The sequence below is a fragment of the Felis catus genome, chromosome D2 (genome assembly GCF_018350175.1).
Source record: "Felis catus isolate Fca126 chromosome D2, F.catus_Fca126_mat1.0, whole genome shotgun sequence".
NCBI lineage: Eukaryota > Metazoa > Chordata > Mammalia > Carnivora > Felidae > Felis > Felis catus.
Genome location: NC_058378.1, coordinates 53000957 through 53021243, shown reverse-complemented (window position 1 = coordinate 53021243; position 20287 = coordinate 53000957). Strand labels below are relative to the sequence as shown.

The 20287-nt window shown below is 36.1% G+C and overlaps 1 protein-coding gene across 9 annotated transcripts in view; it reads right to left on the bottom strand.

The window, feature by feature from the left end:
* The window catches only part of EXOC6 (exocyst complex component 6), a 228911-nt gene that overhangs the window by 178962 nt on the left and 29662 nt on the right, over positions 1–20287 (bottom strand). For 8 of the 9 annotated variants that reach the window (XM_019813545.3, XM_045040414.1, XM_045040415.1 and 5 more), the window contains one exon: positions 479–650. In XM_019813545.3, the coding sequence (XP_019669104.2) occupies positions 479–650 (172 nt within the window). Of the gene's footprint in view, positions 1–478; positions 651–8753; positions 9119–20287 lie in introns of those variants that run through there. The other variant, XM_045040411.1, reaches the window with a different exon arrangement.

Sequence of the window (20287 nt, the reverse complement as noted above, 5' to 3'; positions counted from 1 at the left end):
TTTTCGTTCATTTCCCTGCATGGAAAGAAATCCTGTTAAGTCAATGCATTACTTGCTTTACAAAAAAGAGATTACTCCTGTCATTAGCATGACAACTATGTTAATAGAGCATAAAGAGCATTCCCAAATATACACACTAACTCACTTCTTGAAAATAGTACATTTAATAATTATTTGTATATATGCACTACAAACTAATACTTCAGTAATTTAATGACAGCAAAGGTAAAGAGAATTTTTTTAAATAAGTTTCTTTTATTTTAAGTTTATTTATTTATTTTAGGAGAGAACGCGGGCGCACAAGCAGGGAAGGAGCGAGAGAAAGGGAAGACAGAGAATCCCACTCAGGCTCCACACTGGCAGCATGGAGCCCCATGTGGGACTCATCATGCCTAAGCTGAAACCAAGAGTCAGATGCTTAACCAACTGAGCCACCCAGGCACCCCAAAGGTTAAGAGAATTTTAAAACATTTCTTACCTTCAGTTTTTCTGCATCAGTCCTTACTTTAAGGAGTTCTGTAATAGCATCTACAAAACCCTGATGATGAAAATTACACATCTTTTCAATTTCCTTGTCATGATTACGGATACAAGCATCTAACTTTTCCATAAACTTCTTGTGTGCATTTGGTTGGTCATCATAAACAGACCTAAATGTATACAAAAAGAAAGCTAACATTAACTTCCCAGTTCACCAAAATTTATTCTTTATTAGCCCATTCTTTGAAACAGCTAATATTTTTTGGTTTTTTGCTTTGTAATCAGTATATTAAGGTGATATTCATACATTTCAAGAATTGCTTAATTCTGATATCCAGATTTAAGCCTGTGAACATGACTTTTATTTTTAACATTTTTAAAGTTTTACTCATTTATTTATTTTGAGAGGGGGGAAGGCAGAGATAGGGAGAGACAAAATCCCAAGCAGGCTCCGTGCTGTCAACACAGAGCCCAACATGGGGCTTGAACTCATGAACTGTGAGACTGTCTCACGTTCAAGTCCCAACGTGGGGCTTGAACTCTCAAACTGTGAGATCTTGACAACTGAGTCAAGATCAAAAGTCAAGACGCTTAACCAGCTGAGCCACCCAGGCACCCCATGAATATGACTTTTAAACATACAATTAAAGCTGTTAATAATAATTTGCTATAGTACCAATATTACATTACAGTTACTTTGGAGCATAAGTTAAATGTTTAAAGTAAGCCTATAACATACCTAAAAAATACCTTCCTATCTCTTACATGTAAATTACTTCTCCCATGTAAAGGTCTCTTCACTCTAAGCTATCCTGCTCCCAAAGTCACTACCCTGAAGCTTTTCATGGTCCAAAGAGAAGGAAAAAAAGGATCATCAGGACTGATTTAAAAACAAAACAAAACAAAACAAAACAAAACAAAACAAAACATGGCACAGGAGAAGGGAATGCAATTCTACAAGTGTGAGCCCTCAAGCGGCAGCGTATTATGATAAAGCCCTTCTTTAGAAAGATATCATTTCTATCATGGATACCACAGGCCAGATGACATAGCATGCCTTCAAGTAACAGCTGAAGCCACAGAACAGATGCAGAAGTATCACAATGAATTCCACTTAATGTAACTATGGCTCAGCACTTCTCTCCAAATTAAGTTCTTTGATTGCCAGTTAAATACAAGTTTTAACTTCATAGCAACAGCTGATAATCTTTTTTTTAATGCTTACTTATTTTTGAGAGAGAGATAAAGAGCGGGAGTAGGTGAGCGGCAGAGAGAGATGGGGGACAGTGGATCTGAAGTGAGCTCTGTGCTGACAGCAGAGAGCCTGATGTGGGGCTAAACTCACAAACTGTGATATCATAGCCTGAGCCGAAGTCAAACGCTTCAACTACTGAGCCATTCAGGCGCCCTGCAACAGCTGATAATCTTAAAACTGAGTTAATAGTACTGCCAATAGTAAAAATCATTTGTGCGAAAAATTATTTAATTTCTTTTTGAACATGTTAATATTAAATCAGTCACAAACCCTGTAGATATCTGGAAACTGCCTAGGTATCTAGAACTCAAGGTCTGAGGCTCAGAACATGAGTCTTTAACATACTAGTGCTCAAAAAAGAATCACTGAGTAAATGATTAAGGACATGATGAATTTCATCATTAATGATGAACAAACTCCTGATTTCTACAGCATTTACTATGTCAGGACATACTCTAAGTACTTTGTACAGTAATTCCTCACAACAAGCCTATAAAGAAGGTGTTGTTACTACCCTTGCTTTACTGATGTTATAGATTATATAACTGCCATAAATTCCACAGCTAGCAAAGGGCAGCTGGGATATAAATCCTGGCACTATGTCTCCAGAGTTCATATTCTCAAGCACAAGGCCATATTGCAGTCACCACGATGTTCTCTAAACATGGTGTACACATTCCTACTGTATCTCAGCTCATGCTTTCTCCACATAGAGGGCACCACCCTCCCAGCCAACCACCATGCAGAAAAAATTAACCTTACCCAAAGAAAGGCTTGGCCCTTGTCCCCAGCTCCTGGGAGGTAAATCTCTGGGATGTCCTGATAGTTGTCTTTGTTTACTTGAGGGTCTTGGGCAATGCCAAATAATCTAAGCTAGCAATGTGATTTACAATGTGACTTGCAGTGGATGGGGACCTTGGGGCCACATCATATCAGCTCTGGAGAGTCCGTAGATTAAGGGTAAACAACTCACAGCAGTGTGTCATGTGTATGTGACCAAACCCTAGGAAAAACCCTGGACACCACAGGTTAAGTGAGCTTCCCTGGCCGGCAATATTCCATGACTACTGCCACACATCATTGCTGGGAGAAGTTAAGGGGTGTCTATATGACCACTGGGAAAGGACAACGGGGAGCCCCCACTTAAAACTCTCCTAGACCCTGACTTATGCGCCTCTTCCTGATGTTAATTTTAATGTTTCTTTTGCTGTAACAAACAGCCACTGTGAATATAAAAGCTTTCTAAATTCTGTGAGTCCTCCTTCTAAATTACTGAACTTCAGAGTAGTCTTGGGGACCTCCCAATCTGTGCCCCCCAATCTGTTCATTATTTGAGATTTAGTTCAATTCTCATTTCTTCCAACAGACCTTCGTCAATCATTTCCATGCCAAGTAATCTCTTCATCTGCAGAATAGGTAAATTTACAGTCCTTTCCACTCATTGTGACATGTAATTATATATTATCCTTTTACTGTAATTTAAGCCTTTCAAATATATGTCCTGTATTTTATTTCTTCGTATCATCCAAAGGCTTCCTGAGGGGCAGCCTCCATGTTATAGGATTTTAATGAGTATCTATTAATAATACTAGAGACAGCAATATTGGATAGCTATTATCAAGAATTTGAGCCTTGGGGCACCTGGGTGGCTCATCTGGTTGAGTGTCCAACTTCAGCTCAGGTCATGATCTCGCAGTTTGTGGGTTCGAGCCCCACGTCAGGCTCTGTGCTGTCAGCCTGAGCCTGGAGCCTGCTTCAGATTCTGTCTCCCTCTCTCTCTGCCCTTCCCCCACTCATTCTCTCTCTCCAAGAAATAAACATTAAAAAAAAAAAAAATTGAGCCTTTAAGACCTGAGCTAGAACTAGGCTCTAATCTTGGACATCTTCTCTTTTCTACCTATACTATTCTCTCAATCTCATCCAGATTTGGAGCTTATTATTCCATAAACAAATGGACACCTACCAAATGTATGATTCTAGCCCCAACCTCTTCCCTAAACTTCAAACTCATATATTTCTCCACCTGGGTATGTGATAAGCACCTCAAATATGTTCAAAATGAATCCCTACCTTCTTCCTCAAAACCTGATCCTCCCACGGTCTTCCTCCATCTCAGTAAACCTCACTCTTCTAGTTGCTCTGGCAAAAAGCCTTGAAATCACCCCCGACTGTTTGCATTCTCTCACCCTCACTGCCAAAACAATCCAGCAAATCCAACCACATCTCACAACCTCTACTGGTGCCATCATGGACTAAGCCACCATTGTGTCTTGCCTAGAATTCTGCCAACTGCTTCTGCAATCAGTCTCCTTGATTTCACCCTTGGTCCCCTTCAGTCTGTTTACAACACAGTAGACAGAATGATGCCATTAAAATATAAATCAGATCCTGTATCTCCCTTCTGCTCAAAACCCTATTTCTCTTATAACAGCCCATAGATCGCTATATAATTTTGCCCCATGTTATCTCACTGACCTCACTTCCTAATACTTACTCTCCACTTTAGTTATTCTATGCCAGCAACACTGGCCTCCCTGTAGTTCCTGCAACACACCAAGCACATTCCTGTCCTATGCTTTACACACACACTATTTCCTTTACCTGGATCACACTTCTCACATGTGGGATGCCTCCCTTACCACTTTCAGGGTTTTTTTTTTTTATCCCCTTCCTGATGAGGCCCTTTCTGGCTACAATATCTACATTATAAACACACACACACACACACAAAATTCCCTTCCCTGCTTTACTTTTTCTATTTTCTGAAACAAAGTAGTTCACTTTATCACTGCATCACTCTTACCACTATACTCGAATATATGCTCAATTGCATAGTTTTATTTATTTTGTCTTTGCCCACTGGAATGTAAGTTATATGACGGAAGAGCTTTTTGTCTGTTTTGTTCCCCAATGAATGCTCAGCCCTAGAATAAATAATACTTATCACATAGCAGATGCTTAATAAGTAACTGATGAATAACTCGATGGATAAATGGATGGAGACAGATGGAATCAGAACGGACACTTACTAACTGTTCTATGTCAGAAAAGCCCCTTCTCTAAATTGCAACTTTCTCAACAATAAAATAGGGATGAAAAATAGTAGCTACATCAGAGAGTTATAAGGATTAAATTAGTAAACACATGAAAGATTCTTAGCAGTAACTGACATATGGTAAGTGCTCAATATATACACTGGCTACTAGCATAATATGCACATAAAAAACAACCAAATCCTTATTAAAGAGTGAACTGGCTGTTGAATAGGTACTGGTTGCAATATCAAATATAGCTACCCCATACTAAAGGAGCTGACTACCACTAATACTTGACATCTGCATGGGGCCTTCTGTATTTTTTATATCCAATGTTTTATTTCTTATACAGCACCAGAGAAAATATTGCCTCCTTTTCACAAGTGAGGGAGTAGGCATAGAAATGGCAAATGGTGGGGTGCCTGGGTGACTCAGTCAGGTCGTGATCTCACAGTCTGTGGGTTCGACAGCTATCAGCACAGAACCTGCTTTGGATCCTTTGTCCTTTGTCCCCTCTTTCTCTGCACCTCCCTTGCTCACTCTCTCTCAAAAAGAAAAAAAAAAAAGAATTGGCAAATGGCTTGCTCATTTGCTGGTTATTAGTAAGGGACTGAGGCAATACTAGAATTCCCAGAATACTTTTTTGCTTCCCTTGTGCTTTCCCTATAATTAATACATATAATAAGAATTCTTAAACAAACATTACTCCACAGGAAAAACCATATGCAAGAGACAGTTAACCTGATATTGGTGTGCTATAAACAAATTTGTATTTCATAACTTTGAACACTTATTGAAGTAATATATATACTCATTTCTAATTTTTTTTTACCTATTTGAATAAAAGTTTGAAATTTATCTGACTGTTAAAATACCAGGTAGTAAACAAACATACCAAAACAACTGTCCTCTCTCTCTCTCTCTTTTTTTTTTTCCTGTTACAGCTGTAGCACTGTACCAAAAATCTAAGAGATATTTTAGGACAACCCTACTACAATGTCTCTCCAAAGAGGATTTGACTCTGTTTGTGAGTGCAAAGGGCAATATTATTACCTCTTTTAAAAATAGTAATAACAGGGGTGCCTGGATGGCTCAGTCAGTTAAGCATCCGACTCTTGATTTCGGCTTAGGTCATGATCTCGCAGTTCTTGAGTTCGAGCCCTGCATTGGGCTCCACACTGAGAATGTGGAGCCTGTTTGGGGTTCTCTCTCTCTGCCCCTCCCTCCCTCTCTCAAAATAAACAAACTTAAAGCTGCCTTTTAAAAAACAGTAATAACATATAAACAGAAAGAAAAAAAACAAGTTATTTTCCAGAAGTCTATTTTATTCTAGAAAGTTCTTAAAGCCCATCTTCTAGTATATCTTTCTAATTTATTCTCCAGGGTTTTAAAAGCAAAACCACTCCCGTCTTATAGTAATTCAGGACACTGCCAGTGCATCTATTATAGCATCACAGGTGAATGACTCTTTCTCTACAAAGTACATCAGAACATACGCAATACCCACCCACCATTAATAGAAAACCAAAGCCTGAAATGGGTGAACTATTTACATTCCATGCCTTCTGCTGTTAGAACTGTAAGCCCCAATAAAGGAAATAAAAATAACATAAAGGAATCAGTACTGTGAATGATCCACCTATAACTAAGTCTTAGTCTCTCTTGACTGTTACACCACTGATAACCACTTGCTGTTACAGACATAAATACAAGCTGCAGTCCAAGCTGATATAACCACGCATCACCCATAATCTATACCAATGAGATCATCCTGAACAGAACGCACAGGAATAAAGAAGCAGAGATGAGGAAACATTCTAAATCACAGGAATAAAATGCATTTTTTTTAAAAGCACTGACGGTTCAAGCAAGTGCCAGAATCCACAATTCATGATTAGACAGAATTTGGCCTTAAAAACGACCCTGAAAGGTTCCTAGTTCTGACTTTCTTAACTTCGTAGATGCAGCATTAAATCTAAAAGCCAAACGCAAGCACTCAAAATGGAATTAATCAATACATGTAGTTGATTTAACCCTCTACCCACTCTGATGAAAAATTATATTCGAAATAACTAGTCTGATAATTTGTAATAAAGCCAACAATAAATAGCTGGGGGAATAGAGAGAAACAGGAAGGGAGAAAGGGTGTGTATGTATAAGATCCCTGGAAAAAGGAAGAAAGCAGAAACAATACCTCTCCCAAGTATTTCTTCACACCAGAGGCATAGTAGGAATTATCCATCTTTTCTGTAAAGAAGCCTATGTTTAATTATAAAGATAATTTGGAGAGACGGTGGAGGAAGGATACGGAAAGCAAAAAAAGGTGTGCACTCCCTATCAACAATTCCCCACAGTGACTAAACTGACTAAAGAGGAGTCATATATCTATTGCTTCTGGCTTAATGTGGTAAACATCAAAAAACAGTTAACAACCAAGATTTACTATTAAGTACTTTGCATGCATTACCTCATTATATTCACTACAGCTTTACAACATAGATTCTATTAGCATCCCCATTTACAAATGTAGTTTGGGAAGATTAAGACTTTAGGTCCAAAGTCACACAGTAGTAGAGCCAAGATTTAACCCCAAGTCTACCTGACTCCAAATCAGTGCTCTTAACCATTATGTCATACAGACTCTCCGATCAGAAATGGGTGATAAGCAGCATGAAATGCAGAGAAGTTACGAGCATAGCAACTAACCAGATCACCTTTGAAGATCAACAATTGAGAATGACTCAATAGGGAATCCCTGATGTGCACTGTTGCACCCATCAGGTGAAATCATCCAATGGACAGAAAAAAAGGATGAGAACTGAGGCATAGCTAATTGTTAGGCAGTATTAAATTACAAATGCAACAAAATAAAGAGAAGCAAAATATGAAGTAGAGAAATCTAAGGGCCCCATACTCATCTAACCTTGGGCAGAGACTCTGAAAAGTCTATTTTTTTGTCTTTAAATGACAGTCATTACTCTTTGAAATTTTAATTTGCAGGATAAGAAAGGACACGCCATGCAGTGCTATTCACTCTTTGAATCCTAAATTGGTTAACAGTTTTATCCATCTAATTATTAATGTGCAGATATATTACTGATCTAACTTTCAAGCAATATATAATTTTAATGAAAATAATTTTTCTTCTTTCAAAATGTCCCTCAGAATGCTATAATGTCTACTGGCAGGCCTAATTCAAATCCTATAAGTAAATACACACAGATACATGGCAGAACCAGGAAGAGTGAACATCAAAAAGTTGGTAAATTTTCCACCATCCCACATCCACTAAGCTTGTAAATTAGTGCTCCATATACAGAGGAAACTTGAACAACAAGGATGTGAACTGAGCAGGTACACTTACAAATTTTCTTCAATACAGTATGGTACTGAAAATGTATTTTCTCTTCCTTAAAATTTTCTTAATAACATTTTCTTTTATCTAGCTTACCTGATTGCAAGAATGCACTATATATAAACATATAAAATATGTGTTAATTGACCATTTATGGTATTAAGGCTTCTGGTCAACAGGTTATTAGTAGTTAAATCTTTGGGGAGTCAAAAGTTATATGCAGATTTCCAACTGCACAGGGGGTCAGTGCCCTTAATCCACACATTGTTCAAGGGTCAAGTGTACATATAATAACTTCAGGGTAAGAGAGTTCAGTCTTCCCTTCCAAAAGCTCAGCACAATAAAATCTTATTTCTACCAAAATGTAATGCTAATCAGGCCAAAATGCAATGTAAAATCAATTTTAAAAGAAGAGATGATTTAAAAACTTCATGTTAAGATAAAGATGGACCATGATACACTAAAGATTTTAATTTACATATTTTAATTTTAGCAAGTAGGAATGCATAAAAATAATGTAGGTCTTAAAAAAGCATAGCTTAAAAATTCTTTTAAGTACACATTTTCTATCTTCATTATATCTAATCTTCCACACCAAAGCAAAATGTTGAAATATGAGTTATCATACATTATTTGATCATCTGATGTATCAGGTTTATGGCTTTTAAACAAGTAAATCATCTTTCAGAAATGCCTTCTTGAATTGTATGCACAGGGCTCCACCTAGTGGTAATAAAATAGATACAAGAAAACCCAAAATATCATTAAAATGTTAAAATTGGCTCTTTAAAAATTAACGTTACCAAATAAAATGTCTTAATGGAGGAACTCGGGCTACTTCGAGTTTTTGGACAGATGCTATATTATTTATTAATCATATTCAAGGTTTCTTTTCTTTTTTTAAGGAAAACCTCCTTCTTTCTGACAAAACAACATTCTTAAGATATTACGTGAACAAGGGCTTTCTTATTACTGGTAACATACCAGGATATTTTTTGCCAAAAGGCACATAATATCCTAATACCATTTTTGGTACCTTTTTCTTTCACTATATTTTCACTGTAAAAAAAAAGCCATCACAATAATTAAAAAAAATAAAATGCACATGTTTCTCCTACTATCGGAAAGTAGAGAGCTCCCATGAAACAGGAATGGTATAAAGTGAAGAAGCCATTACTCCTAATTTCTATGGAAAATTTTTTTAGCATTCCCAGACGCACAAAATAACCTCTCTTAGGCTTTTCTGATATACTTTAGGAAACATCTTGTTAACAGATGCACAAAATAAATCAAGATAAAACACAGATGCTCACACAGTTCAGAGCTATGGTGGCTTGACACTGAGTACAGGTCCCTAGGAAAGAACCTGATATTGCCACTTTTGATGCTTATGCTGCTGAACACAATTTTCACTTTTTGCCTTTTTCCTAAAAAGCAAAAATCTTCTTTGGATTTCTTTCAGTTAGTGGAAATCGGTACTTATTTAGGTCTTTTATAAAAGTGAACTGATGAAACACAAACTTTCAAAGAGCAGGGGATACCTATATTTATTTGCTGAGAAATGACTTTTTAACTTTTATTAAAATGTTTATATTTTTTTTTAAAATGATAAAATCTCAATATACCCAATCCAATTTCTCTAACCTACCTATGTTTACTGGAGCGCCATAGTTCCTTTTCTAGACAAAATAAAAATGGCTTTTCTCTATCTCAGAATCCTGTGTTCTCCAATAGCATGGATATGCTGGTGCATAACCACAAAAGAACAGAGCAAAGCCCTACACAGAATAATCTGAAGATATTCCCCTAAAGTGACTACCATTAAAATATTGGATATTGGCAGACTTTCCTATGAATCTTTGAAAAAATATACATAATTCTACGTAACAATATAAAATAGAAAGAAAAAACGCAGTCAATATAAAATTATCATACCTAGTACTCCTCTAACATTTTCCCAACCATTTTATCAAATATATCAAGCATGAATAACAACATTCTCATTAACTTTCCCTGACACCCTGTAATCCAGGAGCAAATAAGAAATGAAATAGCTCCAAGACAGTAACACCTGGATAAAAGACAAAGGAGTATTCTTTCCAACAATATTCAATATTTATTAAGTACTGACTGTAAGCAATAGAAACTGAAAATCAAGTGCAGAAACAACTCTTTAACTTCTTTTTATTTGTATATCACTATCTTTTTAAAAATTCATCTTTCGGGGCACCCTGGGTGGCTCAGTCGGTTGAGCTTCTGACTTCGGCTCAGGTCATGATCTCATGGTCTGTGGGTTCGAGCCCCACATCGGGCTCTGTGGTGACAGCTCGGAGCCTGGAGCCTGCTTCAGATTCTGTGTCTCCCTCTCTCTCTGACCCTCTCCCATTCATGTTCTGTCTGTCTCTGTCTCAAAAATAAATGAACATTAAAAAAAAATTCATCTTTCATTTATTTGTACCTTTTATTTGTGTAACACAAAAAATTTATTTTCTAATTATTTAGTGTATATTTCATCTTCCAATCTCCTTGAGAACTAAAGGTGTCTTCTATCTCTATATTCAGTTCACAAGTGCCAAAATGATGCAAAGAACTGCAAATCTTAATAAAAAGAACAGGCTCACTAGAGGGCACCCTTCACCAAAAAGTAAAAATCCAAATATTTTCTTTGACTATTGCATCAAAGTATGGTGTGAATCGCATATTCAACCTAATTAACAAATAAAAACTATGAAATCAAAATAACATTTCCTCTTTTTTGAAGCTGCTTTATCCTGATATCTACTGCTTTAATGTAATGGTTAAAAATAGCAGAAATGAACCATAAACACCATAAAAATTCTCTGGCAATTCCAGGCTCATAATAATTTTTGGAGGTCCTAGAAAAGATACCAACATAAATATATCCAAAGTAAAAACAAGAACTTGGGGCACCTGGGTGGCTCAGTCAGTTAAGCATCCAAATCTTTTAATTTTGGCTCAGGTCATGATCTCACTGTTCCTAGGATCAAACCCTGCATTGGGCTCTGTGCTGACAGCAGGGAGTCTGCTTGGGATTCTCTCTCTCCTCTCTCTTTGCCCCCCCCTCACCTCCCTCCTCACTCATGAACACGCTTACACACTCTAACACGCTTACACACTCTCACTCTCTTAAAATAAACATTTTTAAATGAAAAGTAACAGTAAAAACAAGACCTTTACTAAAATGTACAATATATTAAAAATGAAAGCCAGATGTATTTAATTTGAACTTTGGAAGAAAGCATTCAGAACTATGCGTTTAAAAAATAAATATATACTAACTAGTATTAATTTGATTTTTATAATGTGTTTTACAAAAGACAAAAAAAAATTGCCAAGTAAGTGTAATTCATAAGTAGTATGGAGGAAAATAGAAACATGGTTACCCTGATATAAGGCTGATCCAAATTCACATTAATCCTGACCATACAATCCACTGCTGTACAGAGAAAGTCACAGCTTTGCAGAAAAACAGTAAGTTGAGAAGAACAATTCTGTGTCCACTCAAAAACAGAATGTAAGTAACAGAAATAAATAAATAAATAAATAAATAAATAAATAAATAAATAAATAAATAAAAATAAGCTTTTACCTTTGTATTAGTGTTTTGCAATCTACAAAGCCATTTTACACAGTACATCATTGCATTTGATTCCAAGAACCCTTGGGAAGTAGACAGGGTTTTATCTCTATCTCACAGATGAAGGAACTGAAAGTTTGAGAAGTTAAAGGATTTGCTCAACACCATGTCCCTACTTTTTAGGCCAGAGCCAGGTATACAACCCAAGTCTTGGACTTATAAGAAATGTTGGAAACTATTGCACAAAAAAGGTAAAAGCAGCTCACTGCACACAAATCACCATCCAATTACTGAAATTATTTACCTTAAATCTGTCAGTTAAATATTCGTTGCTCATTCCCAGAGTACCTTTCTTATTATCAATCATGGCAATGCCTCTATTAACGAAGTCTGTCAAAATTAAGCTCCTTTATAATAAGGTTGGCCATACCCAGGCATCAACAATACATACACACACTCTGACAAACCACACAATAACTAGTTGCCTGCCTTCACATTCAGACATGAAAGCAAAAAAACACACCATTGTACACAGATTCTATTAGGCCTGGTCTACCAAACTGAAAAGAACCAGCCCTTCTAGTAAGACAGGCCTAAAAGCAAACCTGATTTATGTTCTTTTTACCATAGGAATGAATGAAAGTATAGGAATGAAAGGGGTAGGTAGGCAATGTTGGTGGTATTTTGTTTTTTCCATCATTTAAAACTGAAAAAAGGTATGGAGAAGATATAAGGTCAGGGATTTTGCTTGCATCAAGCAGCCCCTTAAAGTTACCAGAGCCCTGTATCTATCTGGGAGCTGCAGAGGAATAAGCGACCTACATCACTTTTTTGTGAGTTAATTTCAGTATCTGAGCCTCTTCTGACCTAGCACAAGTTTAAAATACAGTACCTTCCCTCCCTGAGTACAGCCCTGGTCATATTCCTTAGTGTTCCAAATCTTAATGTAAACCTTTCCATTTACTTTTAAGTTAAAATTTAATACAGCTTTTACACTACATCTTTAATTATCTGATACTCTAAATTAGAAGGCAAAACATAATGATTAAGAGTACAGATAGGCTCTGGGGTAGGCGCCTGGGTGCCTCAGTTGGTTAAGCGTCCAACTCTAGATTTCAGCTTAGGTCATGATCGCACAGTTTGTGTGCTCGAGCCCCACATTCGGCTCCATGCTGGCAGTGTGGAGCCTGCTTGGGATTCTCTTTCTTTCCCTCTCTCAGACTCTCCTCAGCTTTCTCTCTCTCTCTATCTCAAAGTAAATAAAGTTAAAAAAAAAAAAAAAAAAAAGTACAGATAGGCTCAGAGGCCAAATGGCCTATGTTCACATCAAGCTCCACCACTTACTATGTGCCTGGAGCTAATGACCTAATCTATCTCTACCCCAATTTCTTCATCTATAGAATAGGTATGTAATAATGGTACCTCATTTGCTTTTTGTGAAGATTAAATAATACATTTAAGTGTTTAAAAAAGAGGTACACAGTAAATGTTCAACAGATGTTAGCTATTACCTATTATCTACATGATTACTTTTGCTTTGGGAACAAAGATCCTAAGAAATTATTTTAGAATTAATATCATTGTTTATAGAATTTGATAAAAATAAGAACCACTCTAAAGGTACAACAATAAGGAAATAATTAAACAGGATGAAAATTTTATACAATGCAATTGGAACTTCATTTAACAAATATTTAATACTCAAAATTTAACATGTTGAATAGCAGAAATCCTTTCAATAAACATTCAACAAATAAAAAATATTTGTCATTTCTAATCTAAGAATTAACTAGAATTAATGTCAATTGTGATTGTTCTTCCATAGTAGGAAAGAAGTGTTTTTTTCACCTCTCTATTCTTCTATATTTAAGTTTTCTATAAAACAAAAAGGGGTTTACTTTTCATTAATTCAGTCCAAAAAGTATTTATTGAAAGTCTGCTGTACCCAAGGCATTATACTATGTAACATGGTCGAAACTAATCAGGTATGTGTTGACAATCACAGGCCTCAGGGACAATTTCATTAGACCTGCATTTAAGATGTTTATTTAAAATATACATACTAAAACATATATTCACAAACAACTAAATAACATTGTACAGCATTTAAAAAGTCCATGGCATAAGAATTCAGACACAAGAAAAAAATACATATATATATGAATATACAAATATATCTACCTAGAATGCTGTGTTCTAAGATGCAAAGATTTCATGGAGGAGGTTAGACCTAAAATGAGAATTGAACGATAGGTAATATGTGAGTAGGTGGAGAAATAAAGACGGAGTAATCAATCATGGTAAACACAGGCAGAAAAGAACATGGCACTGTGAAAAAGGCAAACAGTTTAACTAATTTGAAGGATGTACTAAGTAGTAGGAATTCTTTTTTTTTTTTTAATTTTTTTAAATGTTTATTTATTTTTGAGAGACACACACAGTGTGAGCAGGGGAGGGCAGAGAGAGAGGGAGACACAGAATCTGAAGCAGGCTCCAGGCTCTGAGCTGTCAGCACAGAGCCCGACGTGGGGCTTGAACTCATGAACCACGAGAACATGACCTCAGCCAAAGTGGGAGGATTAACCGACTGAGGCACCCAGACACCCCTAAGTAGTGGGAATTCTATTATAACTCTTAGATCAGTTAATCTTTATTTGGACAGTGGCCTGGGAGTGACCAGATCCTCCTCTATGATTTTGATCAAAGTTGGATCTTCTCTCCAAAAAAGTTCGCAAACACAACTGTAATAGACACTTTCTCTCCGAGAACTGATGACCAACTACAAAGTTGGAAAAGCAATATAGCGTCTTCCATTCACAGGTACATTGCCCCAGAGGGGTACAACTGATCCAAACTGGTTCAACCAGATACACTCTTTCATGAATTCTGAATTGGAATTCAGAGACAGTCAGCTATATGTACCAACTGACACATGGAAGCTGTAGGTGGTCATCCCCCACTAACTGCAGAGAGGAGAGAAAGCTCCACTTCAGAGGAAAATGAAGACAGAGAGAAGCAGGAAGGAGAAAGAAACAGTCTTCTACCTCTTTGTCTTTTAAGAAGCATGTCTGTCTTAAGAATTTTGTGAGATATCCAGAAAGCTTTCATTCTTTTTTTTCCAAATTTCCTCAAGCTAACTCAATTTGCTTTGGTACCTACAACAACGACAAATCCCTATCCTTGCACACATTTCACACATACACAAGCATTTCTTAAAATTATAAGGGGTTTAAAAACCCTCTCATCTGACCCACACACTAGAGTACATCTTCCCAACTGAATAGGTTATAGGCATATATAATGATCATCTCTCAATCTAACTTTCTGGTTGTGCCATGACATAAAAAATGTGGGAAGCATTACCACAAAATAATCCATAAATAAGGGTCCCATAAAGGCATAGGTTAAGTTAATAGACACCTGAGGAAATGAACATGTCACATGTCAAACGGGGTGGGGGGAGGAGGAGGAAGAGAAAGAGGGGTGGGAGGAAGAGGAGGAGGAGGTGAGGGAAGAGAAGGTGGAAGAGGAGGATCAGCAGCTGCCGCCACCATGTAGCTTTTACACAGTACTTTTAATTTTTCCAAAACATCCACAACACTGTACAGCTAAGTAAAGAATTTGGGATATGCTAAGTATCTTAAAATACCACTGTCAGGTAGCTAAACCAAGTAGGTATCCTGAATATCCAAAGCAAGTGAGTTTCTAGCAACTCCAGAAGAAAAAAAAAAGTATAAACACAGAATCCAATTCCTTGCATCACAGAATACTGAAAAAGATTTCTTATTTACAAAATATTCACCTTCTGTGTTATTTTCCCATGAAATATTTCATCTAGTTTGCCACATGCATTCTTAGAATGCTTTACAAAATAATGCTCAGGTGCTTCCTCTTAATTCAACTGGAGACATTCAGTTGATATTCTGTCAAACAATTTTTTAAATGACAAAGTTGACAGACCATAATTTTTTTAAAAAAGGATACAACCATATCTTAAAGGATTATACAACCTGTCAAAGCATCAAGATCAGGCAAAGGCAAAAAATACAGGATGATGTTCCCTCTATTTCTGATTTTGAATTTTATTTGCCTTGTTTCCCTCCATATGCAATTTCTGTGACTGGTTCTCACTAACAGTATCCTGTTCCCATGCATAGGCAAGAGCCTAGTACAGTCTGTTAGTTAACATTATTTCTTATAACTAGGGTCTACATTCTATAACATTGACATTAACGCTTACTGTTAATTCTGGGTAACAACAAAGTGCGATGCTAATCGCTAATGGACATCCTCTAGAGTGCAACCTAAATTGATAATCGGCTAACACAGATTTGCAATAGACTTCCTCCTTCCTGTTTTTACACTCCTGACCAGAGATGTCTCTTCCTGTTGACTTGTGTTACTTGCTAAAATGCAAAAGATGAGAAATGGAAACACCCAATACATACAAAATTGTATTTGTCCTCTAGGATTACAAATTGAAATGCTAAATAAATTTTAACTGAAAATGCTTAAAGCAGATTAATGACTGCAGATGTAGACTGCTTTCTTAGACTTTGGAAAGTCAAACAAATTATGTTAAACTGTCTAAAGCAGATCTAATGTGATGTCTGCCTAATAGCTTAAAAGATAATCTATATACTGGAGAGTACTATACTATGCTAAATGAAGTCAGAGAAAGACAAATACCACATGTTTTCACTTATCTGTGGAATCTAAAAAACAAATGAATAAACAAACAAAAAGCAGAATCAAATCTATACTTTTATACATATACAGAACAAACTGAGAGTTGCCAGAGGGGAAGGGGGGAAGGAGGAGGGGCAAAATGGGTAAAGGAGAGTAGGAGATACAGGCTGCCAGTTATGGAATGAATGAGTCATGGGAATGAAAGGTACAACATAGGGAATACAGTCAATGGTACTGTAATAGCATTGTATGGTGACAGATGGTAGCTACCCTTGTAAACATAGCATAAGCATAGAAATGTTGACTCGGATGCTGCACACATTAAACTAATATGTCAACTATACTCAAATAATGATAATAACAAAAAACTTTTTAAATTAAAAAATAGGTAGAATCACTGGGAACCCCCTGAAAAAGGAGCAATGAGGTGAAGGTAGCCCCACCAAATAAAACAATAAAGTCTCTATAATTGAAAGTATGAATAGACATATAGACAATGAACAGAATGAAGAATCAAGAGAAAGACCCACCACATGTGAAAATTCAATAAATGATAATGGCAGCATCTCAAGTCAAGGTGAAAAAAATATGTTTTTTAAATAAAAAGTGTTAGGATAGTTGGACTGCCATACAAAAAAAAAATTTTTTTAAGTAAAACAAGGGCACCTGGCTGGCTCAGTTGGAAGAGCACAAGACTCGTGATCTCAAGGTCATGAGTTTGAGCCCCATGCTGGATGTAGAGATTACTTAAATAAATAAATAAACTTTAAAAAAAAAAGATAAAACCTGGAGGCATTCATTATACCATACCCAAAGAAAATTAAAAAAAAAAAAAAAAAAAACAGAAATGTAAAGGTAAAAAATAAACCATACAAATACCAAAAGAAAACATAGGTAGATTTCTCTATAACCTGGTACTATGGAAAACTCTCCTATGGCTCTAGAAGAAAATCTAGAAGAAAATCTAGAAGAAAAAGATTGATAAATTTCATTTTCATAAAAATTAAAACCTTTGACATGGCAAAAAAAAAAGGCAAGCATAGTAAAAAACAAAATGAAAAAAATGTTTCCAATAATGGCAAAAAAATTGTGAAAATTTTTGAAGTGGATGAAAAGGATTACTCTTACACATTTTCTGTGCCTTTCACTGTCTGGCCTATTTTACATCTCTATACATTGAGGAACTGACAGTAAAGCAAGTTATTCTTGTTCATGGAAATACAAAACATTTCGGCCTGTGGAATGCAAGTAATTACTGCCCTGCAGATAGTCACCACTTATGTCTCTATTTATAAATCTATTTTAGCATTCCCAAATGCCTATACTGTGTTCTGCCATTGTTTTTGAAACCGTTGTTAATGCCTTATTAGATCCCTCAATAATTAACAAGTTAAATAAAACCTTTGACATGTATTAATTTTATATCTGTATGAGAGTCATGATTTTATCTTTTTTGAAAACTATCTTTTAAGTTTTGGAAGTTTCACCAAAGTGCCCAATGGATTCGCCTGACACAGTCAGGAAACTGGACTGCCAGAGAATTGTACCTCACGAGCTGCCTAAGCTTAGGCACCTCTTTTCTTGGATCCCGGAAGTAAAACCCAAGTGGAAATACACATTTAACTTTGCTGACTCTTACTTCTCTGCTTGTTGTTACTGTTTCTTCTCCACAGATTGTATGTTTTGGTTTGATTTTTAATTACTGCCTGGCCAATACATTATTACCCTAAGTGGTAACAATGACTAAGAATTTGGTTTCATGGCTTAACCATTTATTTGGTGATTCCAAACATGGATGACAGAGATCTCTTGGGTAAAAGATAAAAGACACACTCTGGCTTGATAATCTTTTTTTGTCTATTTAGAATTTTATGCCCACCAAGAATAAGTTTTTGGTATCTGGACCAGTGAGGTTTTTTGTTTGTTTTTAAGCTCTACAATTCATGTTTCTAAACCGGTAGATGAAATCATAGACACAAAGCTATAAAGCTCTGTATCTGCAGTTCAGAAAGTTTTACCTCTCATTAAAGGAACTCTGTTTTCACTGGCTCAGTGGTTAAAAATAATAATAAGTACTTGTATAAATAGATTATAAAACTCCCAGAAAACAAGTAAATTAAACTTCTTATTGTTTATTTAAATGTGTTAGACTTAATAAATTATTCTTACAGGAATTAACTCAGAAATATTTTAAAATTTTTTCATTTTTATTTTTTTAAGTAGACTCCATGCCCAACATGGGGCATGAACTAAAGACCCTGAGATCAAGAGTCACATGTTCTACAAGGGGCGCCTGGGTGGCGCAGTTGGTTAAGCGTCCGACTTCAGCCAGGTCACGATCTCTCGGTCCGTGAGTTCGAGCCCCGCGTCGGGCTCTGGGCTGATGGCTCAGAGCCTGGAGCCTGTTTCCGATTCTGTGTCTCCCTCTCTCTCTGCCCCTCCCCCATTCATGCTCTGTCTCTGTCCCAAAAATAAATAAACGTTGAAAAAAAAATTTTTTTTTAAATAAAAAAAAAAGAGTCACATGTTCTACCGACCCAGCCAGCCAGGTGGCCCTAAGAAACATTTAAAAAGTCCAAGTTCACATAAGTGCAACTTTGACACAAGTCTAGTTTAATAACTCTGCTTTAAGAAAAAAGCTATTTATTTTCTCTGATTGATCATTTTATTCTACTTAGGTTTGTTTTTCCTAAATGCATAAACATTTACTTTTCAGATAAGCTAACATTAGCCTATATAAATATTTTATTTAAATAGCTAAAATGTAAATTTGTGTTCAACTAAGTTGAATCATTGTTCTGACTAACTTTTTATTACAACATGTATTGACACAGATGTCCAAGATCTTTTAGGTAGCTTATAACTTTGATATTAAGGGGCACCTGGCTGGCTCAATTGGAAGAGCGTGTGACTCTTGATCTCAGTGGCGTGAGTTAAACTAATAACCATTGATCATCTAATTTTTTTAAATGGTAGAATTTTAGAAGAGGGATTACTACCCATAATTTACTCTACATACTGTTGTTTCTTATTTTTATATGCTATAGACAAGCCATATTTGGAGGATGTGTTAATAAAAGTGTTCATTTTTGCCACTTTAAGAAGGTATAAAAGGGACATTAGTGTCTGCAGGGAGTTGTATTGGGTGTGCCCATGAGCTTTGCCAGTCTGATAAAATGCTGGTTGTATGTAACAGACAGTTCTCAATGTTCCACCTCAGTGTTTCAATGTGAAATGTAAATTAAATATAGTTTTGGTTAAAAGTTTAAATCATTACCAGGGGCGCCTGGGTGGCTCAGTCGGTTGAGCGTCTGACCTCAGCTCAGGTCATGATCTCACAGCTCATGAGTTTGAGCCCCACGTCAGACTCTGTGCTTACAGCTTGGAGCCTGGAGCCTGCTTCTGATACTGTGCCTCCCTCTCCCTCCCTCCCTCTCTCTCTCTCTCTCTCAAAAATAAACAAACATTACAATTTTTTTTAAATAATAAAATAAAATGAAATTTTGCAACATTTGCTCAATTTTACTGGGTTTGCTTCCTTGGTTTACCAGGTAATGACATGCTTATAATATGAAAGGTTATTCTTTATCTTCCGTACAATTTGCCTAGGTAGCAGCAGTGGGTCTATTTTGCCAAAATAATTTTCTGTTCTTCACATGGACTTTATTATATTCTTGATTATTTAATAAACAATTTTCCCCTCACTTATGAAAGAACTAAGGTTCTTTACAATCAAGTTACCTATGTTTTTTTTTAAATACTTCACTTTCACTTTAATTAAATAAGTACCCAAGTATTGCTTCTCAGACAATATCTGATAACTGTTTTGATTTTATTTTCTTTTATTTACTTATTTATTTCTGAGACAGAGACAG